Consider the following 25015-nt stretch of genomic DNA (forward strand, 5'->3'; position numbering starts at 1 on the left):
GGGTGTTAATGTTCCTTTCAATCACTTCTAATGCTGTTTGAATAGCCGACCTTAGATTTTCTTGTGTGTCTAGATATTCAGTATTTATAGCATTGAAGAACTGCTTGCCACCAACGAAACATATATGGTGGTTCATTGAATTAACGTGTTTAATAACGTCTGTAGGGTGAGACTGGTATTTCTTTCTCCACTAGAGGAAAAACAAAGCAAGGAGAATGCCTTCCGTCTAGAGTCAGCTGCTAGGAGATGGGAGATCCCAGCTATTGGTTATCCTTGTAGATTTCTACAACTCATCCTGTTAACGCCTGTCTTCGGGAAGTCCAGGCTGCTGGAAATGCAGCATGCCATCAGAGTGAAGTGTTCTGTTATTTTACCTGAGACAATTAACTTACTATCCAGTCACCAGAAAATTTAAGTCAACTAGGTTCCCTGTAATTAATGATCTGTACAAAATGCCCGTCTGTGCCATGGGCTATGAGTTGCCGGATGTCTGGTGTGAAAACTGCTCCCAGGAATGCTTCCAGTTCATTTTCGGAACCGGCCGCTGTAAGCTGTGCTTTCCACTCCCAGGAAGTCAGTGGGGCGAACACTATGACTTCAACCTCTTGTTTGTTCTCTTTGTAGATGTATCGCTGTCATTGAACATCAGCCCATCTGGAAGCTCCAGGGAAGCGCAGCCATCAGTATGTCTAAGTACAAACTGATCATGTTAAGACATGGAGAGGGTGCTTGGAATAAGGAGAATCGTTTTTGTAGCTGGGTGGATCAGAAACTGAACAGTGATGGCTTGGAGGAAGCTCGGAACTGTGGGAAGCAACTCAAAGCACTCAACTTTGAATTTGACCTTGTGTTCACATCCGTCCTTAATCGGTCCATCCACACTGCCTGGCTGATCCTGGAAGAACTGGGGCAGGAGTGGGTCCCTGTGGAAAGCTCCTGGCGTCTAAACGAGCGTCACTATGGAGCCCTGATTGGCCTCAACCGGGAGAAGATGGCTTTGAATCATGGCGAAGAGCAGGTGAGGCTCTGGAGGAGGAGCTACAGCGTGACCCCCCCGCCCATCGATGAGTCTCACCCTTACTACCACGAAATCTACAGTGACCGGAGATACAAAATGTGTGATGTCCCCTTTGATCAGCTGCCACGGTCGGAAAGCCTGAAGGATGTTCTGGAGAGACTCCTTCCCTTCTGGAATGACAGGATTGCCCCGGAGGTGTTAAGTGGCAAAACCATTCTGATATCTGCTCATGGAAATAGCAGCAGGGCGCTCCTGAAACATCTGGAAGGTACTGTTTTAATGTCTCTTCTTACTAGAGGTTGCTAAGTGTTACGTTGGACCTTCCTCAAGACAGGCCTTGGTTTCCAAGCTAACAGTGAGCCCTAGAATTATGTTCCCTGTTCCCCTTTGTCACTTCAGTCTTTTAAGAATCGTGTGATTCTCAAAGTCCAAAGATAGCCCGTGTCTTTAACGTTGTTATTATCCAAAGCAGTGAAGTTCAAACTCTGGCCGCCACCAGCATCCCCAGATAGGGAGCTGGGCCTGCAAGCTTCCCTCCCCTCTTGGCCTTTCTGCATTGGTAGGGCCTGGGCTGTGACCTGAGCATCTGCATTTCCAAGAAGTTTTCACGTGATGCTGAAATTGCTGCTTGGGGTTTGGCACTTTGAGACCAGTTATCTAAAGGATTATGTGACTTTGGTAGAAAGATAGAAGGATGCTAGGGAGGGAAAACATTTCTGTTGAAATGGCATTTGAGTAGTAGTATCGGAGTTTTTCATGTTAAGTAAGAATGATCTAGACTTCAGTTTTACTCATGTTCTTTAAGCTTTCCACGGTGGGTGCTATGTTGGCAGACCTGGGTTTTCTGAACAGATCTTTTGCTCCAGTCCTCTCTTTCCAGACCAGGCTTAGTCATTGATTGGGAGAAAGGGAGGAGGAAAATGCAAGGTTTAGGGCCTGGCCTCCCTGGTGGCGCAGCGGTTGAGCGCCAGTTCGATCCCCGGCTGCTCCCCGGCCACCTGAGGTGGGTCCCGCATGGTGACCTCTCCTGCCGCCCGCTGCTCCCCTCAGCAGTGTACTTCGGTCCTTCTGCCTGCTCTGCTCCCCGCTCTGGCTCTGGTGAATTCTCTCACCCTCCTGCGCTTCTGACTGTACCCAGTGCTTGTATAAATAAATAAACAAACAAACAAACAAACAAACAAACAAACAAACAAATAAATAAATAAATCTTTAAAAAAAAAAGGCAAGGTTTAGAAATCATCAGTAGCTTCAGTTTTGTTATTACTGCATTTTGTTGTCTACCGAAATGTGCTGTATTGTTACTTTCCTCTTAAGTAACATGAACTAAGTGAACTCTTTTGAAGGACTCACACTCATTGCTTTTGGACCCCAGCGATTGCACTCAGACACCTTCAGGAGATTTCTTACTCCCTCTCTTCCATCACTAAATAATCCCCAAAGGTGGTGATTTTGGAGTATCTGCTCTGTCTGGTATTTTCTCGACCTACATCTCTACACATCACCTCACATAAGTGTGGGCGCTGAAAGTAAGGGCTATTCCCTAAATTAGTTTTCAGCGTCTGCTTGTGTGAGGTAGGCCTAGGAGCGGGAGCAGACCATAGCCACACTGGCATGGCACTTTAGAAACCCATTTTATGTCTTTTTTTCTCTCTGCACAGGCATGTGTTCTGATAACTAGGATGCACGGTGGGCCAACAGCCAAATCATCACTTGGGCACCAGGCATCCTTTAGCTACATACAGAGATCTAAAATCTATAGACTTTATTAGATCTCTATTGGCTAGACATGGTACTTGATCTGTGTGTGTGAGAGCATGTGTGTATGTCTCATTTACTCGACTCTATAAAGGACTCTATTCTTTCTTGTTCTGAAAAGTCAGATATTTGATTAAATGATCTATGATTTCATCGTTGTTGGGCTGTAGTACTCTGTTGTTTGAAGATGATCCACTTTTCTTCCCCCTTTAACTAGGAAATTCTCCCTTAAAACATTTCCTGATGTTTAGTACCATTTACTCTTCACCTATTTTCAGATTTAGATTATTCTGCAGGACCACTCAAAGCTCACTCCATACATCCCCTCCTATTAGGCTTTAATGATATAATTATTTGCTGCTCTTCCTTTTGGAAGAAAGTAGGAAGATTTAACAAATGTTGGTAAAGAAGACTGTCATCATGGTGGGTGGAGATTTATCTGTGGATGACAAGGCTATACGTGGAAAAACTTTATTTCCTATATTTGAAAAACAACCAAGTAGTATAACTGCTTTGGTAAATAATCTGGCAGGTCCTGGAAGGGTTAAACTTAAAGTTACTTTATAAACCAGCAATTCTGCAGTTCAGTCTACCAGTATCAGTTACTTAGTGCTTTTGTAACAAAGTACCAACAAGTGGGAGACTTCAGATGAGATGGATGGGGTTCAGGATAGTATGGCACCCAATAGACAAAAACTGGGTGACCTCAAACAGCAGATAACTCTCACAGTTCTGGGGGCTAAAAGTCCTAAATTAAGGTGTTGACAGGGTCATGCTCTGGCTCTAATCCTTTCTTGCCTCCTCTAACTTCTTGTGTTTTCTGGAAATCTTTACTATCCCTTGGTTCACAGCATCCCTCTGTCTGCAGTGGGTGTTCTCCCGGTATGTCTCTGTTTCTTGTCCAAATCGTCCCTTTTTATAAGAACACCAACAATATTAGATGAGGGCTGGCCCCCCCCAGCACCTCTTTTTAACTTGATTACCTCGATAAAGACCATATGTCCAAATAACCCCAAATAGGGTTGCATTCTGAGTTATTACTGGAAGTTAGGACTTCAACTTTCGTTCATTTTTTTTGAGGGACTCAATTCAACTCATAACAATACCTAGAGATATAAAAATATACATCCACACAAAAACTTGTACACAAACCTTTATAGCAGTATTAACTATAATAGCCAAAATGTGGAAGCCACCCCAATGCACATCAACCATGATTGGGTAAATTAAACATGGTATATCCATATAGTGGAGTATTACTCAACAATATAAAAGAATGACATGTGCTACATGGATGGATGAGCCTTAAAATCATTGTTATATGAAAGAAGCTGGTCACAAAAGATCACATATTGTGGGATGCCATTTATATGAAATGTCCAGAATGAACAAATCTATAGAGATTATTTGTTTTCTACTGCTGAAGTGGAGGGACTGGGGGAGTGAAGGTGGTAGAATGAATAGTGACTGCTAATAGGTATAGGGTTCCTTGGTGGGATGATAGAACTTTTCTAAAATTAATTGTGATAGTTGCACATGTCTGAACAGATGAAGAACCACTGAATTGCACACTTTAATAGTATGCATTTTATGTCATATGAATTATCTCTTTAAAGCTGCAAAAAGAATTTAACCAATGGTATTGAAAGATTAAGAGATTTAGCACTGGCCTAAAAAAGAATAGTTTAACACAAAAATGTGGAAGTGATAGCAAAGTAGAAATGCTTGGATGTGGTATAGAGAATAAGGAACAAAGAAATTAAAGCACAGCTTTGACCTCTGGGTCAGAGATGATTTTCAAGGATCACTGAGAAATCAGCAGATATTCGTCCTCAGCCTCCATGTAGCATTACTGCAGAAGACCTCTTTTAAAAATTCTGTGTCTGGATCTAAATTACCCCTCAGAAATAAATGAGATTGAAGCAACTTTAAATTCTAATTCCTATTCCTATCACATGAGCAGGCTTTGTAGGAGAGGCTTTTGTTTCGGGGATAACTGATTTAAAACAGTGGAATTTGTGCAGGAAGGAGGTAAATTGTACAACGGAGGAGTTTCGAGTAGGGATTCTATGAAAGTAGAAAAAGATGTGGGGCTGGCAGATGTCTGCAGGAGAGGAAAAGGTGGTGGATCTGAGGGAGGTTGGGAATAAAAGTGGTAAGGCAGGTTACCAAGGAGCATGGCAGACATTCAGGTGGGGAATGGCAGAAAAGCCAGAATATGCCATCAGACTCAAGTCAGTAGTGGGGAAAACAAAGTCCATAGGAAAACAAAAGGTAGTTTGTAATGTTGGGTCCCCATCCTGGGAAAAACAACTTTGTTCCTTTTTGGCTTATAGTACCCCCTGCTGGTCCTGTTGTTGAAAATTCATGGAGTTCTTTGTTGTTGCTTTATCCCCAGAAACACTTACTCCTATGCCTGACATGGAAGAAATGATTTCATGTGATGAAATAGACTGAACTAGATTTTAGGATCACTGCATGAATTAATTATATCTTGTTTTAAAGTCCTCTAAATGTCCATCATACTAATAGTATTTCTCATATAGTGTATATTGAAAAATAAGATCCATGTATTCTGTCAACTATAAGAATTAAGTATAAATGATTTTCCCAAGATCAGAAGAAATTAGGTACGTCATTTCTTCTATATCATTCCTGTTAATATAGTAAGTTTTCAGGCTTTTTAATTTTATTCTGGACTAGAAATACCAGCATTAGTAGCTTGCATGTCTAACTTTCAAAAGTTCAGTTACAGGATTTTATGTGATTCTTGACAAATGGCCAACTAAAAGAAAACATTCCACTGAATTTGGATGCTTACTTTTCAAGACTTTAAAAATTAAGTGAATTTCCTTACTTTAAGAAGAAAACAGATTTTCATCTAAAAGGAAGGGCTACTTGCCAATTTATTTGTGTGTGTGTGTTTATTATGTTAAAATCCTATGAAATTTACCACCTTAAATGCCAGTTTATTTACACTGTAAAGTTATGTGACCATAGGCCTCTCTCACATTTTCTGGTTAATATCTGCTATCCCTGTACAATTATTAATAACATCTCTTTCCTTTGAACAGTGCCCCAGCTTGGATTTTAACTTAGATGGTCACCTTACTTAAAGTTGTTAGCTTCCACTACTGTTAAGAATAACTCCTTGAAGTGGGTGTCATGAGAGTCCATTTAATCTATAAATACAAGAATCACTAAACTCTTTGCGTGGGTCACAAAAGTAAAAATGCTTTTGTAGCTGTACAGTCATCTGATACCTGGTTATGTTTTCTAGGTAAGTATCTATAAAACTCTCTCCTATAAAACAGAAGCTTTGAAGGAATGGAGTGATTTTTTTCCTCTATTGACCTTAAAATACTTAAACCATTTTACCTGCTGCCAGGGAGGAGGGTTGCTGATAGGACCGATGACAGCATATGTTCCAACACAGTCCTAGCCTGGCTTTATTACTATATCAGCACTTTGAAAGGGAATTCCCTTGACTGCTCATTGTGTCACCAAAATTCCCCTTTAAAGTCCTCCATAAGAAATTATGTGGAGGCTTCCAGACTGGGAAGTTTTGGTGTTTTTTTAAAAGATTTATTATTTTTATGCATACAAGAGCTGGGGTACAGGCCAGAGGTGCGGGGAGGGAGGTGGTGAGAGGACTCACCAGAGACAGAGCAGGGAACAGAACAGGCAGACTGACTGAAATACACTGCTGAGGGGAGCAGCGGGCAAGACAGGAGAGGTCTGCTGTGCCATGTGGGTTTCTCCCTGGCCAGGGACCAAACTCGTGCTGCAGAGGCTGCATCTTCAAAGGTTGCATCTTAACCTCTTACACCACCAGGGAGGCCCCAGACTGGGAAGTTTTGTCCTTATAGACCGTGAGCTCCCTGGTGAAGGCTTGTCCACCCCAGAATTGCTTCTGCTCATTGACTGCCAAATCCTCTCACCTTACTTGACTCATCTTTTTTCCTTCTCTCAACCATCTAGTCCAGGAGCAGGTCAGCAAAGACCTACTGGACTCAAGCAGGAGAGAGTCACATCACGAGGCTAGTGTCCCCGATTGGGAGCCAGGTCACACTCTTGTGCAAGAACTGCACTCACAGGAACTGTGTCAGCGCCCAGCAAAGGCTTCTTGTCTGATAAGGTTGCCCCCACCCCTGTGCAATTACTTATTTCTTACTTCTCTTTGCTCTTCAGTTGCAGATCATTCAAGCTTGGCTTGACTTCTAACTTAGTAGTTCTTAATACTTTCGGAAGAAAGAAAACTCAAAACAGATCTGTAAATGGCACATAGTTAAGGAGATGCTTGTCGAATGGACTGCTTTACACCTCACTTAAGCGGGATTGATGAACCAGGTCAAGGCAGGACCTGCTCTGACCAGTCCAGACACATCTCACGAAGCACCGCCATACAAACCCAGACTAGGGACCTAAAAGCATCCTGTTCCATAGCCTTCCAGACAGGCGTGTGTTTCTTTCTCTGTGGTTGGCATAGTCACTTCCTGTTTGTTTCCTGCTGGCCCGCATTGAAGGGAAAGTCAGGTTCCATGGGATGGAGCCTGCATCTTGCCAGCGGAAGCGGATTGTTTAGTCTGGGTTCAAGCACAGGGCTAGGCAGTTCCAGGATTGGAATGAGAGCTGCATGCAAGCGACTCGTGACAGACAGACTGGGCGCCTGAGGAACTGTGTGCAGCTGTACACGTAAGAGGGCAGAGAAGTGGTGAGATGAAATTAGAGAAACGTGGAGGAAAGGTCAGCTGGGATGGCTTTGGGGACCCGCACTGGCGAGGCAGTCACCTTTGGCATTTTAGTGTGATATTTTGAGAAGCAGCAAATTCAGGCCTCTCTTCTGTGGAGCAAATCTTGTCTAGTGGTGTGGTCAAGCTTTCTCTTAGGAAGCCAGAACTGATGTGGGAGACCTTTTTTTAATTTTTAATTTTTAAAATGTAGAATGGAGCCTGCTCTCTGCCGTGTTCTATTAGCAGCTGTTGCCCTGTGATCATACTATACTATTCAAATCACCTATTTCCAGTTGCTTCCTGTCTTAAAGTTGCACATCTATAGCATTCAAACTATAAAGACTTATAATTAAAAATAAACAGATCATTCATGAAATTCAGAATCTCTTGTGCCAGTAACAATAGCATTCAGGTTTCTCATCACAGACCCACGTTTCTGGGGGTTGAATAGTGACTGGCTTGACTGGAGAGAGGAGGTGGGACCAGGAGTGTCTAAAAGTTGAATGAGTTAGTCCAAACTGTTTCCCTTCTTTTCTAATCCCTCATCAGAGAATTGGGGTTTCCTCTTGCCCTATAGAAATCTGTCTCCCTGAACATCACTTTTCCTACTTCCTTCCACTTTCCTGAAATTCAAAGGTTTTAAGGAAACAGCTTTGGAGAAAGCCAAGTATAGACAAGGCATTTAATTAGGATTGTTTGCTGCATTGGCACTAAATGCAAAAAACAAAACAAAACCCAAAACTCCTTTTGTTCTAGGCTAAGAACCTTTTCAATCCTCTTTTCTTCTTGGTCAGGCTAATAAAGAGAACACAGTCCTTAACCAAGGCTTCCACAGTAGAAGACTCCATTTAATCTGAAAGCCCAGAGAGTTCATCCATCTCAGCTCTGTGCTCAGGGTCATCCGTTACTGCTCTGGGTTCAAGGCTCCAGCACCTAGAATTGGACGCACAATCTTTACATTTTGAGGTGCTTGCATCTCCATTTTGACCTCTTTCTGAAACCTGACCAGTAGTGAGCCTCTGACAGACCGTCGGGGGCTTTCATGGATAGCTCTTATGCTTTAGAATTTTTAGTTAAGATTTTATTCCTTACGACCTTACAGCCTTTAGTTGTACATAAAGAGTTGATGACTAGTGGGTCACACAACTAAGTAATTTCTGGATCCCAGCAGCGAGCACATAACTGCTTGTGCCCCTTCCAGTGGGTCAGCGCTGCTCCAGGAGCCACGGGCATTATGTGGCGAGAAGACAGGGTCCCTGACCTGCTAGACTTCATGGTCTTGGTGGGAGAGGTGAGCGGGTGCATGGAAGGCCGAGTGTGAGAGCGGTCATCGATATACAGTGACCTTCATAACTGTCTTTGGTTCCCATTCCTGCTGCAGTGACTCGGGGGTGGGGGCATGGAGGTGCAGACTTGAATTTCTGAAGTTGGCCCTATGTGCAGAAAATGTTTGAATTTCTCCTCATTCTGGTCTTGAGTTACCCCTTGGACTTACCCCTAAACTTTTGCAATTTCTTACCAACCACTTAAATTGATTGCAGTTAATGCCTGGATGCTCCTACTTGAGGATTCAAGAATTTAAAAAGGGGGAGAGATGAAGAGAAGCAGATGTGGGGGTCAGCTGTTTCCCTTCAGAACCTTCTTGGACACTGTATAAAAAAATCTAAGCTCATCAGATCTGAGATGTGCTATCAAGCCTCACGTTCTAACCTCTATATGATGTTCCATGAATAAGTTTGTAATATGGTATTATAGAATGTAGGGTTGACTCAATTTAGATTGTTTCTACTTTTGGACTCTTAGCAATAATGCTTCTGTGAAGGTTTATGGGAGGGCATATGCTTTTGCCTCTCTTGGGTTTATACCTAGGAATGAAATTGCTAGGTCATGTGTAACTCTATGCTTAACCTGTTTGCAGAATCACTGGACTGCTTTCCAAAGGAGTCCACAGCATTTTATACTCTACATTTTATAATGTGTGAGAATTCCAGTTCTCTATATGCTCACCCATATTTATTTATAATCGGACTTTTTGATTATATCTATCCTGGTGGAAATCAAATAGTATCTCATTGTGGTTTTAGTTTCTATTTCCCTGATGGCTAATAATGTTGGGAAAATATCTGTTCAGATATTTTGTCCATTTTTAAAAGTTGGTCATTTGGCTTTTATTATTGAAGTATAATTGTTCTTTATTCTAGATACAAGTTGCTTATCAGGTACATGATTTGCAAAAATTTTCTCCCATTCTGTGGGTTGTCTTTTCACTTTCTTGAAGCATAAAAATTTTAAATGTTTATATGCCCAGTTTATCTTTTTTCTTTTATTGCTTTTTTCTTTTATTTGGTATATTTGGTGTCATGTCTAAGAAACCACTGCTTAATAAGTCATGAAGATTTTAAGGCTATGTTTTCTTCTAAGAGTTTTACAGTTTTAACTCTTACATCTAAGTCTTTGATCCATTTTGAATTCATTTTTATATATGGTTATGAAGTAGGGGTCCAGTTCTTTTGCATGTGAAAAGACTATTCTTCCTGCACATAATTGTCTATTACCATCTTAATAATATTAAATCTTCCAATCCATGACAATGAGATGTCTTTCCATTTATTTTTTCTTTTAATTTTCTTAGCTGTGTTTTATAGTATAAGTTCTATACTTCTTTGGTTAAATTTTTTTTTACATATTTTATTCTTTTTGATGCTATTGTAAATGGAATTATTTTCGTCCTTTCACTTTTGATGTGCTCATTGCTGCAGTATAGAAATACAATTGATGTTTATATATTGATCTTGTATCTTGAAACCCTGCTGAATTTATTAGCTCCAATACTATTTTAGTGGGATTATGTCATCTGCTAATAGAGATAGTTTTACTTTTTCCTTTTCAAACTAGGTCCTTTTTCTTTCATTTTTTGCCTGGTGTCCTAGCTAAATCTCCAGTACAGTATTGAATAAAAGTGAAATATTTAGTCATCTAAAAGTAAAATTCTAGGTCCAAGAACTTTCATAAAGATTAATCTTTGGTGATGCAAAAGCACATAAGACCAGTGAATCTGAGATGCTAGTAGATTCGTGATACTCACAGATTTGTACGCTCATCTTTTTCTATTTCTTCTGGTAAACATTTGTCAAACATGGTCAACTTTGCTAACTGCTGGTCTGACAAATTGGTTTTTATAGATTAATTGGATCAATCTAAATCCGTATTATCCTATAATTCAGTGAGTTGTGTGCTCACAGACTTTGGGGACAGATAAAGCACGGTCCTTGCATGGCAGATGGACGTTAACAGTGGTTGGTGTCCCCGTGTTTCTCAGGCCTCTCATGAAGGGCTTCTGCTTTCCTTAGGCATTTAGGATAAAACAGAGGAACTTCTGTAAATGAAAGTATAGTTCAGTGGAGGTAAAATCCTGACTACGGTCACATGTGTCCTTCACAGAGTACTTTGCACATAGAAGTCGGACCTGGGGACCTCCATAACGTCCCCTAGATTTGAGATGAGCATGACTGAGTTCTGCAGACCATGCCCTAAACCACCGGCTATTGGGGCCCCCTCTTGTCTCCAGGACATTCCCTTGGCAAGGAATGCCTGTGGCAGCTGCTGTGCAGCCAGCCGACAGAGCTGACCTGGTGGAGCCAGAGGGCTCTTAGAATCCAAGTTCCCTCCCAGCCGAAAGCTGGCTGTCTGGTCTGAATTTATCTGCTCTTGCCAGCTGTAGTTTGGATCGTGATCTTGTGTAGGGTTGCAGTCTGGGGATGGGAGCATGGCAGGACAAAATAGTGTTTTAGTAGACTGCTCTTTGACTCTTCTACCTAGTAAAGAATTCGAAATAGAGAAAAACAAACACTTTTTCACATGTGTTATCTTGGAAGTGTGTTCCTCCTGCCCTCCACCCTTTGTAATGCTATTAGAGGAAGGGTGGTTTTACTTTCTTTCTTTCTTCTTTTTTTAATTTGACAGAGGCAGTGGAGGCTAGAGAGGTTACTTGCCTGAAGTTATATTGTTCATATATTGAGGTATGGCCGGCAGAGGACGAGATGGCCAGCACATTGGGAATAGACACTGACTTCCAAGTTCAGATTCTTTCCATTGCTTTGTAGCTGTTTGAGTAGGTACAATTTGTGCAAAAATCTTCTGAAGTCGCTCTTCTGGGCCTGGATATAGAATTCTAAAAAAGAACTGGCTCAGTGGCCGGGGCCCAGGGCTGTCACTCTGTAACCCGTCACTGGCACTCACGGTTAGGAACGGTGACTAAAGTGACAAAGTGTATTGACCCTTTGCAAGGCATGCTAGAAAAGCTTTTCCTGAGTCCCTTCTCTTGTGCTTGCCATTTGCTAATAGCCTATTCTGCCCTGGTTACACCCCAAGTGCTCCCCCTCACTCCTTTCAGCTAATATACAGGGAAGCATGTGGTGAGAATTTATGTGACAATGGTGTGTTTCTAAACTAGATAATTTGAATAATGTTAATTGCCTTTCACTTTGCTTACCTCCTTCTCTTTGCCTGTTTTGAACTCAGAGAAACTCGAGAGCATTACATTTCCTGTAGTCACAGACGCCAAGGTTTGACTTACAAGCTGTGTGAGCTCGAGTTGTTTACTTAAACTTTCTAGCCCAGAGCTTGTTACATGGAAGAAAATAGCTCATATCCTCATAGAATTGCAGTGATGATTAAATAAGTTAATACATAGAAAGTGGTTCGAAGAGTGCCTGCATATAGAATGTGCTCAGCACATGTCAGCTGTTTATTGTTAAAAGTAGCCCTGATGATAAAAAATGTTATTACTACCACTGCTGCTACTATTCTTACTTCAATTCGGAGTCTTCTGGCGCTTCTGGTCAGAGTTGAACTACCTGCCATTCAGCTACATTTAAAGAAGAACCGAAGGAAACTTGTCTCTTACGCGTACCGTCTTCTGGAAGTTGGAATGTTAAGGAGCAATGAGAGAATGAAGCCTGTTTGCAAGGCAGGCTGTTCATTAAGCCCTGCCTCGAGTCCTCTTGGTGGAGCTTCCTAAACGTCTAGGGCACTGTTTCTTCTTGCCCGGATCTCCCCCAGCACATTCCAAGTCTCCTCCATATTGGAAAACCAACCACATTGTAATCAATTGAGCTATATTCTGAGACAAATTTTAGTTCACCTGGGCATGGCATATAAAAGGAAAAAACCCCAGAAAATCCTGGTTCACTTTCAGATTTTTCAAGATTAAGTGATTCCCAGGAAAACCTGATTGCTTTTCTACATCTGTGTGCATGGAAAGAAAAATTTTCATTTCTCTCAGATTCAAATAGGAAACAGGAACAGTTCACTCCAAGAGATACCCACTGTGCTAAGATCAGATGCATGTGACTCTCTAAGCATTTTTTTTTTAAACTTCTAGCACATTCTTAACTTTTGGGAACTTAGCTGGAATCCCTCACAGCTAAGTGATTCTTTTTTTTAAAAAAAGATTTATTTATTTATTTATTTATTTATTTATACAAGCACTGGGTACAGTCAGAAACACAGGTGGGTGAGAGGATACACAGAGCCAGAGTGGGGAACAGAACAGGCAGACTGACAAAACACACCACTGAGGGGAGCGGCGGGAGGCAGGAGAGGTCTGCGCGCCATGTGGGACCCTCGCCCAGTGGCTGGGGATCGAACCAGCGCTGCAGAGGCTGCGGGCAGCTTTGCAACCCAGCGCTCAACCGCTGCGCCACCTGGGGAGGCCCTATTCTTTTTTTTTTTTTTAAAGATTTATTTTATTTATACAATAACTGGGGTATAGGCCAGAGGCACAGGAGGGTGAGAGAATTCACCAGACAGAGCAGGGAGCAGAACAGGCAGATGGACTGAAAACACTACTGAGGGGAGCAGCGGGCGAGACAGGAGAGGTCTGCCGTGCCATGTGGGTATCTCCCTGGCCGGAAATCGAACCCGTGCTGCAGAGGCTGCGGACAGCTTCATAGTGCTGCACTCAACTCACTGCACCACCGGGGAGGCCCTCAGTTAAGTGATTCTAAACATGCAATTAAACAGCTGGCAGAGCTGCCTCCTGACTTGTCCTTACGCCCTGTCCTTCCTCTCCTCATGCAGGTATCTCTGACGAAGACATCATCAACATCACCCTCCCCACGGGCGTCCCCATCCTTCTGGAGCTGGATGAGAACCTGCGTGCTGTTGGGCCTCACCAGTTCCTGGGCGACCAAGAGGCCATCCGAGCAGCCATTAAGAAAGTAGAGGATCAAGGAAAAGTGAAAAAAGCTCAAAAATAAAGTGTCTCTCTCGGGTGCTGGCAAGGAAGAACTGCAGAAGGGGCTGCATGCAGTGTGTTACGGGTGCTGGTGTCTCCTTTTTCCTTTTTCCTGATCTTTTTCCAGTGCTTTCAAGAGCTAGGCTGTGGGGTAGTATTTATAGAGGTAACTAGAGAAATTATGTTGACCGAGATAAAAGCCTTAGTCAGGGTGCCCGAGGGCGTGGGTCATAAGCCTTGTGAGTTGGCTCTCCTGCTGCCCAGATTAGTTTACTCACTAAAGCTAGAGAAGTTCCTGTAAGTTCCTGAGCTGGGAGAGTGACAAGCAGAGATGAAGTTTGGATATTCACGCTTCATGAAATGATTGTTGAGTCACCACTGACAGGCACTACTTATTCCAATAAGCAGTTGACTTTGAGATCTAGTAAGACTTTCTGGGATGGTGGTAAGGGATACTGTAAAAATACACTCTGCTTCAGTATTTATTACTAGTCTTTTCTTGTAGGAAAAGGGATGCTTCAATAGTTAAGACCGGAGGCCCTAAAGGGGGTCAGTCACAGGTGGGTTCCTCGACAGCCAGCAGCAAACAAGGCCCTTTGCTCGGGCTCTTGTCCAGAGACTCGTGCGTGTGACTTTCGGTAGGATTCTCCTTCGGCTGCTAGGATTAGCAGCATGTAGACAACTATCGCTGTTTGTGTTCTCTTTTTGTTTTGTGAACTTTGACCTTTGGGTACCTAAAATTGGTTTAAAAATAAAGTTCTATAACTGGATATGCTATTCCCAAGGAATCTGCTTGTGATTGATAAATATTAGGTGAAAGCGTCTGAACTGCCTTTGGCTCACATCTTCTCAAAACACTCAAGGAGTCGTATTTATTTCAACAGACACACCACCTAATTCTCTATAAATGGAAGGCTGGGGCCCAGGGTAGGCAGAATACAGAGCATGCAGGCCTGCTCACATGAGCAGGAGAAATGGCATCCTGGACCGGTCGCATTTGTCATTCATCAGCAGAAGGGAAACACGACAGCTCGCAGCGGGCAGGAGCGAGGGTCGGCCATGCACGTAATTGATCGCCTGTCAGTCTTGATACTGTTACCTACACTCTGTTTTTAAGAGGCTATGGATATGTAAGTAATCCTTTCCTTAACGTATTGCCTCATTTCAAAGCAAGTTAACATTTCAATATAAAGTCCAGGGAAAAATTTCTGTGAGTTGCCATTTTTCATGGTTCTCCATAGTCCAATTGGTTTGTCCATTTTATCGCCAGTGGCACCTGAAGGAAACAAATTTTAAAGCCCTTGCTGCTGCACAGTCACCCTCATCCTTACCTCGGGACTCCTCCAGCACTGCTGACGGGCAGGATGGGTCTGCTTGCAGCCGACCACATCTGTGATGCATGAGGACACGGAACGTGGATGTTTTACGTTTCTGAGCAACTGCTGTTTCTCCACCACATCCCTTCTTTTTCGAAGATTCTTTAGAAGTTCAGACATCAGGATGGAGAGTGCAAGTACCAGATCTTCCTAGCATTCCAAACTGATGCTGAGGCTCCACTCAGACCGTTTTTGAAAATCTTCTCTACAGTTGGCCTCTGAATTTTCTAGTGCAAGTGGTGACCTTGTGTTCATGCAGCTCGGAGCCCTGGAGCTGACTTCTTGTCCTGCCTCTGGAAGTCCACTCACAGGGCGGTGCAGCCTGCCCTGCACACAGGGTTAGACTTGTGCCCAGCCACTTGGCATCTTGGGGACTTCCTAAAACAGGGGTGATTGTTGCTGATACTTTCAGATACCATTTGGCTTTATTGTTTTTTAGAACTTGGCTGACATAAATGAATAGCCATTGACAAAATTTCATCTGAAATGATTTTTGACAACTCCAACCCTCCAGCCTTACCCCCTCGTGGACCTGTTTTTCTCTTCCTGATTTACAAGTAGTCCAGAATTTTTGGCACAGGGAGGATCTTGGGGCCTGCCTTATCTATATCCTAATCTTAACACTCTTCTGTTCTGAAACTAGAATAAAGTAGGGATTTTTTTTTTTTTTTTAATTTTTAAGAAAAGGTAGCTAATACATTCTAGAAATTTAGTTCTTCGAGAGGGCAGCTCTTCCTGCTGCCAGGTCGGATTTGCCTTTGAGCCACCTAGATCTGTCTTCTCTCCCGGCCCAGTCTGGTAAGATGAGGGCAGCACCAAGATGCCATACCTAGAATTTTACTTTTTAAATATCTCAGATGTGTACTGTGTCCAGTGCTAAGCATTTGTTTTCTCCTAAAAGAACAGAAGTTCAGCTTTTGAAAGTGGCTGTTCTTGTGTCATCTAGCTCTAATTTGAGCGCTGAATTAGCAAAGCATCCTTGGTTAGAATACATCATGTCATGTATTTTTCCTTGCTAAGATGTGCAAAGAAGGTAGTTCTTACTGTGACCTGTTTCCAAGCACAACCAGGTTCTTTGCCCCTACTTTGCAGATTCTTTCTCATCTGGGAGCATGACCCCTTTCACTGAAATGCAGCTCCTACACTGTACATTAGTGGGAGTGGTTATCCATCTTCTGACCCAGGAAGCCTCTCATTGGGGAAAACATGTTTTTGGATCAGTGTGTGACCTGTGAAACCAGCTCCTTTTGGGCAGCCATCAGTCAATTTGATGGCCAAGAAGCAGCTCCTCCCAGTCATGTTGCCCTCCAGAAAGAGGGAAGTCAGAGGTCAAGCACCTTCCTCCCCATGTTTTTGTGGTATCATAGTTGTTTATTATCTTATTTGATTACTGTTTATGCCAAGATAGAATACGGGAAACAGCTGTACTGGTTAGAAGATTCATCATTCCCAGTGTCATTTTTGTTTCTTTTTGATGCTTTTCCAAACAGCAAGTCTCATCAGAGTTCAGTTTCCCTCTTCCCTGGACAGTTTTTCACATGTTGATGTTCCCTCCAAAACTCCACAGTGCAGAGCTTGGTCATGTTTCCTGTATCTGTCTTTTGCATAATCAGATTTTGCAAGTTTTTGGCTCGCGTGTCCCTCCCCATGTCTCGCAGCGGGTCATGCCTTGCCTCCCAGCAGATCTGGCCATGGCAGATGCCAGGTTCTGCGGTCCCTAGGGGCTTCACGTTGGGCCATGCGGGGAACTTAAACCACTCAGTCTCCCTCCAAGGACAAAGCTCTTTAGCCAGATGATCAGCAGATTAGAGTTACTCCTTTCACAGTTGTTAAAGCTGTTTGTTGGGGGATAATCTAACTGTACAATTAAGTTCCTGGAATCTTAAGTAGGCAAATAGGGGGGAAAAAAAGGTTACCCTCAGCCAGGTCCACTGGAGGGTCACCAGTGTTTCCTCTGTGCACATAATCGAGTCCCATCTTAGGTGCCTTTTATTTGAGCTGGGACTCCCCGCTTAAACTTGTGCTGCTCTGATTTGTCAGGAATACATTTTAAAAAAAAAATCCTTTGTATTATGAACAGTCTTGACTATCCAAAAAGCTGAGAGCATAAGTAGCACAAAGAACATACTTCTCCCAACCAGCACCGTGTCCTCCTGTGAGCACCGATACCTCTAGCTTTTTTCTGCTTCCCCCTACCCCCATCTGCAAACTGGGGTTATTTTGAAATAAACGCCAGATGCGAACCAGGATGGATCTGGGAAGGGAAAACAACTTAAACAGCCTTCAGTAGGTTGGGAGGGAGGCCATCTGTCATCTGCTCCGAATGTCGTCCCTTTCAGAGCTCGAGAGACCTGACAGCCACTGTGGCTGCGTGTCCAGTTCAAGTCTCGACGGAACACAGTCTGCAGTAACTCGGGTTGCTGTCCAGGAGCCTGCCGGCCTGGTTCTATCTGCAGGATAATGTGGGATAATTTGGTCATTCTGATGCTCAAGTGCTTAAAGAGGAAAATGTTCCTGGACTAAATCAGTAATTCTGAAACAATTTTGTGGGTTTAAAAAGATGACTGAATTTATAAATGTTATTGTAAATCAGGCTGCTCGCTATGGGAGAAGGGGAGACAAGGTGGGGAAGGAGCTCTGTGTCCCTGGTTTTGCACTGGAGCTGTTTGTGTGAACGTGCATGTGTATTTTCTCTCTTCCATGGCCGCTACCCTTTGCTCCCCGCCTACTCCCAGCCCTGGCCGTGTCCTCTGAAAGAGCCACAATAATGAGCCCGCCTTGCGCGCTTGGCCATTTCCTCTGCATCAGGAATGTTTGAAAGATGGTCTCCAGATTTGGGGCAGATAAAGTCTTAGAACATCTGGAGTCAGGAAAAAAAAAGAAAATGGCCTGTGGCACAGAGGACACACAAAAAAGCTTCAAGTGCCAAATTTGGGGCAATTTGAGATTAAAGCAAAGAATGATAATGAATCATAGATGTTTGTCTTAGTCTGCTCAGGCTGCTATGACAGAATATCATAGTCTGGGGGGTTCACAGTTTGGAGGCTGGGAGAGAGAGAACAGGGTGCTGGCGGAGTTGGTTTCTGATGAGGATACTCTTCCTGGTTTTTAGACAGATACCTTCTTGCTGTATCTCTGTGTGGTAGGAAGTGTGGGCACTCTGGTCTTTTCCTCTTTTGGGGCTTTTGTGTCCTCACGAGGGATCCACCCTCCCAACTGCTTGTAAATCTACCCACTAAGCCCTCCTCCGAATGCTTCACTTTGGGGATTTGGACATCAACATTTGACATTAAGTTGGATTTTTTTTTAACATTTATTTATTTATGCATTCAAGAGCTGGGGTGTAGGCCAGAGGTGCAGGAGCTGGGGGTGTGAGAAGATTCACCAGAGAGAGAGTGGGGAGCAGAACAGGCAGATCTACTGAAATATACTGCTGAGGAGAGCAGCAAGCGAGACAGGAGAGGTCTGCTGTGCCATGTGGGTAGCCCCTGGCTGGGGACCAAACTCCTGCTGCAGTAGCTGTGGATAGCTTCATAGTGCTGAGACTTAACTCCTTGCAGCACCAGGGAGGTCCCCTAAGGTGGATATTTTAATTAAAAGTTTAAAAGGCTATTTTGAGGACTGAGGGATTTAATGGGGAGATGTCTTGATGTCTGTGACTCACACCCTATAGCTCAGTCAACACTAGGTTGTCCGTATGTGTATAGAGCTTGAGAAGACGCAGACACAACACATGTCACTATTGATGAATTGAGGTGAGGATTTATAATGTACCATTGTGCTATTTTTTCAACTTTTCTGTAGATTTGAAAATTTTAAAACCAAGAAAAATAAAGTGATCAGAGAATAAAAAGGACAAAGCAGCAACCAAAACAGCCTTGTGTTAAGTACAGTCACGGCAGTGTCTTGCTCTATGTGCTTTTTATTCTTAAAATATCAATAACAAGGGAAAAATTCTTAAGTCTGTATTATATTGTCAAGAGATAAATTATGCTCTATATGGGGTTGCTGTCATATATTCGGCCAACAAGTAACTTGTCTGTTGATACAACAAAAAAGAAACAAGATTAGGATTACCTTCCCCTGGTAGCTGAACAAATAGGAATGAAATTTATTTATAAAAAATTGAGGTGTAATTCACAAAATATTTTTAGTGTCAGATGTATAATATAATGATTCAATCTTTGTATATGTGTGGCTATATGGTTAACATTTGTTCCATACATAGTTGCCTAAGTTTTATTCTTGTGATGAGAACTTTCAGGAGCCATTCTCTTAGTAACTTTCAAATAAGCACAGTGTTATTGACTATAGTCCCTACGCTGGACATTCTACCCTATTTCTCTTGCTGCAAAACCTTCTATTTTGACTGCAGTGCTTCGGAGTGTCATCCCCTTGTGTCACCATTGGCTCTCTACTTAATCTCTGGGTGTCCGTTTCCTTGCATTTTAGCACTCTGCAGCAGCCACCTTACAAGTGCCCCTTGGGTTACTCAGCTCAGTGTCATGGCTCAGCTTGAATCCTTGTGACTCCAAAGTGGCTTCTACTGCTCCTTCTGCAGGTCTGCAATCACTGCTTTGCATTGCCCCCTCAGAAGTCAAACGAATCCACTTGGCACTAAAGACTTGCCTTTCCTTTATGTTGGGGTTGGCCACTTAGGCCTTAAAATCTATTCTCACTTTAAAAGCAAGGTATATGAAAAATATCCTGTTATCCTGAAGGAGACACTACCTTTTCTTTTTTTTTTTTAATGTCCTTTTTTAAATTTTTTTAAAATTTTAACATTTATCATTTTTTTACATTTTTTTGGACAATATTTGCTTCCCCCCTCCCCCTCAGATTGAGTCCCCATAGAGTTTCCTTCCCCAAGGCACTCGTGCACCATCACCTCAGTCCCCTGAGCTCCTCCCTCCCTCCCTCCCTCCCTCGGATCCCTCTCCCTCCTCCTCCCCTGCAGGATGTCTCTGGTTTATAATTGTCTGTTTTTGCTTTGTTGTGTTTTGTACTGTTATTAGTACTTTTTTTACACTGATGTCTTATTTGGTTCCCCTATATTCCTGTTATAAGTGAAACGATCCGATATTTTTCTTTTTCCTTCTGGCTTATTTCACTGAGCATAATTCCTTCTAGCTCCATCCACGTTGCTGTGAATGGCATGAACTTATCTTTTTTTGATTGCTGAATAATAGTCCATTGTATATATATATATATACACGTTGTGCATATATATGCCACATCTTCTTGATCCAGTCATCTGTTTTTGGGCATTTGGGTTGTTTCCAGGGTTTACCTATTGTAAATAGTGCTGCAATAAACATAGGGGTACAGGTGCTCTTTTGAATCACTGTTTTTGGAGACACTACCTTTTCAAGACAGCTTCATTGTTCAGCCTGTTCATTTTACAAGCCAAGCTTGTAAAAACCTTAACACAGAATGTGACATAAAGGTGACTGCAAAGAGCCAGCACATAGTTTCCAGTCTACAGAAACTGCACCAACTGTTGACCAACATGTTAGATGGTTGCTTTCTCATAATGAAACAATTCCAGCTGACTTACCTTGCTGCAAAGAGTTGACTCATGCATTTCTCTTGAATTCACTCTTGCCACACAACTGTGCATCTGCTTAACGGGAAATCTGATTTGATGCAATGTTGACCAAAGTGGGGAATCAGAGCTGGAGTCTGTATTTAATTAATCACATAACTACTCATTGGAGTGGTGCAGTCTGGACCTTGGAGTTGAGAGACAAAGGCCTTCACATAGCTACGTGTCCACGTTTGAAGTCATTTTCATCTATTCTGATTCTTGTCCTAGAAAACATTTATTCGTATTCTCCAGGCAGCCACTAGCCACAGGTTAGCTTATCAGTACTTTTATGTCTGAAGCACCCCAGGATTCTGAATTAAATGGCCAAGAACATCATTTGCAATTGAAATTCCAGGTACTATCCTAGGAGTCTTGGAATTTTATGATGATTATTTTTTTATCTTAATTTCTGCTCCTAGACACTGGGGGTCAGTATTTATTCATTAATGCTTCAGGATTTACTGCATACCCAGCTCTGAGTATTGACAAAAGGCCATGCCTAAGGAGGTCTGGAATTCATTGTGGGATTTCTTTCTCTAATTATGTTAACTATAGAGCTCAACCTATGTAAATATAAAATGTAAATCTAAACATTGTGCCTCCCCCTAGGATTGGGACCTGGGAAAGAAGCAGACAGTTTTCAATCTAAAATATAAACTAATATAAAGTCCTTGTTGGTTTCTGGGGTCCTGTCTGGCAACAGTTGTCCTACCAGTGCACTCAAGTCCTCAGCCAGAATCCTGGCTACTGCCCTAGACTTCCCTTCTGATTAGTCAGGGCTCTGGATTCTCTTTCCTGCTGCCTTTCAAATTCCTCTCCATTGCCACCCTCCTGCCTTCAGTCCCTCATTATGTCTCTAAACATTTCAAGTCAACATTCTAGTTGATTTGCCTCCTGGGAGGCAATTCTCTTTCCTCCAATCCTCGCAAATAACTTCTCAGGGTGACTTTTCAAAAGTTCTGCCACATGGAACATTATGCAGACTTTCAGGACACCAACACTCCTGTAAGGCTGTGCCTTTGCACTTACTCTGTCCTCCATCACCCACTCCTCCTTGTCCTTTTTTCAGTGCCTGAAAATGCCGAGTATTTCCCCTAGGCCCTGTGATCACCTCCATTGGAGCTCACTTCCTCCCTCTTCTCTTCAGTGGCAGGAGAACTGCAGGAATCCAAGTCCTCCACCTCATGAAACTGGGAGCCAGACAAGGTCACACAGCTGCTCTCCAGAATCCCTCCAATTTATTCCCCTGCTAAACTGTCCATTTTTGTAGATTTATTCTTTATAACATTTCTCACCCAACAGACATTTGATCTTGATCTGTAGTGTGCTGTGTGACCGGCTGCTTATTATGCTAATGCACCAAAGCAGAGATGGAAATTCTGCTATTGGTGGAGGAGCACACGTCTCCATAAGCAACAGGGGAAACAAGCTGTATTCTTGCTTTTTATTCAAATTACCGTGAAATGTAGTAGTGGAGATACACCGAAAATCAGAAGAGATTCCTTAATCCTACCATCTTGAGAAATATTTCATTTCTTTTTATGTTTTTTTCACATAGACATTACATACTGTGTATTTTTTTCATCATAAACATTTCTCCGCATTTCATAAGTTTCAAACAATCTTATTGTATGAATAAATGCTGTTCTATCATTTGGATAGAACTTAAATGTGCTAAGGGAAAAAAGCCAAATGCCTCAATATTTTGCTATAATTAGTAATTATGTTCAGATAACTTCCTTGTAGGTCCTTCTCCAATGTTGGTGAGACCCAGCACCAAAGCACAATGGAAGCACACAGACTGTATTTATAAATATTTTAAAATATCAAACTAATGAATATTTATATAAAATGCCTTATATACTGTGACTATTATACCCTCATAACAAAACATTTTAATAGAAAATCATTGTTATCTGACTGAAAGATGCTTGTGGAATCTTCTCAAAAAATATTTCGTATATACTAAAACTTGAATGATATGGGTGTGTGTGTGTGTGTGTGTGTGTGTCTATGTGTCTGTGTGTGTGAAGAAAGTGGTATTTAAGAACAGAAAGTGGTATTTAAGAACAGGAAAGGTCAGTGTTATTTGAGCAGAGTAATTAGCAGTGAAGCATCATGGGATGGAATTGGAGAAATAGGTGGAAGTCAGATGGGGCCACAGTGTATGGAAGACAGGGAAGTTTTTTTAAGGAGAGTGAACCAGTGACCCAAATTCTTGTTGCCGCTAAAGATCTTCACCCAATTGAGTATCTAGTCTCCCAAGATAACATTTATATTCCACTAGTGTAAAATATAATTTCCGTGAGAATTTCTTATTCTGTCATATTTAAGGAAAGATCAAGGCTCTCAAGTATATGAATCATTGGCAGAGCAGAAAGATGAAATAGACAACAACATGATAATAATCAGAAATTCATCCTAATAGTGATGAATAAAACAACCAGACAAAAGATAAGGAAACAGAGCTCTCGATTAATAAAATGGAGCAATGGGACTTAACAGACAAATAACACTACCCTAAAATAGTAGAATACACATTCTTCTCAAGTACACATGGTACATTTTCTAAGATAGACTGCCTGTTAAGTCACAAAACAACTCTTCACAAATTTCAGAAAATTGAAACAATATCTTCAACATCTGGAATGAGACCAGAAAGCAATAGCAAAAAGAAAATAAATATATATACACAGAATGTAGAAATACATAACTCACTCTTAAAGAGCTATCAAGTCAAAGAAATTTAGAAGGGAATTTGGAAGATATAGATAAAACAAAAAGCACAATATACTAAAACTGTACAGAGAAAACTTGTGCAAAATGGTCACATTAATAAGAAATATTTCAAATCAACAACTGAATTTTGCATTATCAAGGAGCTAAGAAAAGAAGAATGAAGTAAGCTAGCAGGAAGAAGGAAATAAAAAAAAATAAGAACAGAGATAAAAATAGAGAATTAAAAACAACAGAAAAATTTCAGCAAAACCAAGAATTATTTTTTGAGAAAATTAACACAATTGGCAAACCTTAGACTAAAAACAAAAGGAGATCCAAATAACTAAAATTAGAAATGAAAATAGTATTACAACTGATGTCACAGGGCCTCTCCTGGCAGCGCAGGCGGTGGAGCGCCGTGCTGTGAAGCTGTCCACAGCCTCTGCAGCACCGGTTCGATCCCGGCCGGCCAGCAAGAGTTCCACATAGCGCGGCAGACCTCTCCTGCCTCACCTTCTGCTCCCCTCAGCAGTGTGTTTTGTCAGTCTGTCTGTTCTGTTCCCCACTCTGTCCTTGGTGAATCCTCTCACCCTCCCGCACATCTGACCTGTACGCCGGTTCTTGTATAAATAAATAAATAAATCTTAAAAAAAAAAAACCTACAACAACTGATGTCACAGAAATAAAAAGAACTATAATATTACTATGAACAATTACAATGCCAACAAATTGGATAACCTAGAGGAAATGGACACATTCCTAGATATATCTACCAACATAGAATCATAAGAAATAAATCCAATGAACCTATAACTAGGAAGGATATTAAAACACTCATTTAAAAAAAAAATCTCCCAACAAAGAAAAGTCCAGGATCAGAGGGCTTCACTGGAGAATTCTACCAAACATTAAAAAATAACTCATACCAATAACATTGCAATGTTATTTACAATATCCAAGATGGAAGCAACCCACTGTCCATTAACAGATGACTAGATAAAGAAAACGTGGTGTATACTTACAATGAAATATTACATAGCCTTGAAAAGGAAGGACATTTGTCACATGCCACAGCATGGCTTAACCTTAAGCACATTATAATAAGCCAAACAAATCAGTCACCAAAGGACAAATACTATATGAGTTCTTCTCATATGGAGTATATAAAGTAATAACATCCATAAAAATAGAAATTAGGTGATTGCCAAGGGCAGAGGAGAGGGGGAATTAGCAATAAATGGGTATAGAGTTTCAGTTTTGCAAGATGACAAAGATCTAGAGATCTATTGCACAACAATGTGAGTTTGCTTAATACTAATGAAATGTACACTTAAAAATGGCAAAGATGATAAGTTTAGTGTTACATATTTTTACCACATAAAAAATTAAGAGACTTTTTTACTTCTAAGGATAGTGCTTCTGGAAATGCATGTGACTAGTACTTCAATGAAAGATGCCAGTGACGACTTTTATGACTGTAGAAGTCATGTGAAGTTACTGCATTTAAAATCTCCATTTAAAAATTTATCTTATAGATATACTGGATTACTCCCAGGGGTCATTCTCTAATGGCAAATTAGGCCAGGTCTT

General features: G+C 41.7%; 1 protein-coding gene across 2 annotated transcripts; it reads left to right on the forward strand.

The window, feature by feature from the left end:
- Positions 1–685: 685 nt before the first annotated feature.
- Positions 686–13864, forward strand: BPGM (bisphosphoglycerate mutase; the record flags this gene model as incomplete). 2 transcript variants are annotated; one of them, XM_084230077.1, is made up of 2 exons in its annotated part: positions 686–1286; positions 13588–13864. In XM_084230077.1, 2 exons carry the CDS (start codon positions 686–688, stop codon positions 13764–13766), a joined length of 780 nt encoding a protein of 259 aa, XP_084086203.1. In that variant the 3' UTR covers positions 13767–13864. The 2 variants fall into 2 exon arrangements, with proteins under 2 accessions (XP_084086203.1, XP_084086204.1); XM_084230078.1 differs by having other exon boundaries at positions 686–1018.
- Positions 13865–25015: the final 11151 nt, after the last annotated feature.

The sequence above is a fragment of the Talpa europaea genome, assembly GCF_964194135.1.
Source record: "Talpa europaea genome assembly, chromosome: 3".
Lineage (NCBI taxonomy): Eukaryota > Metazoa > Chordata > Mammalia > Eulipotyphla > Talpidae > Talpa > Talpa europaea.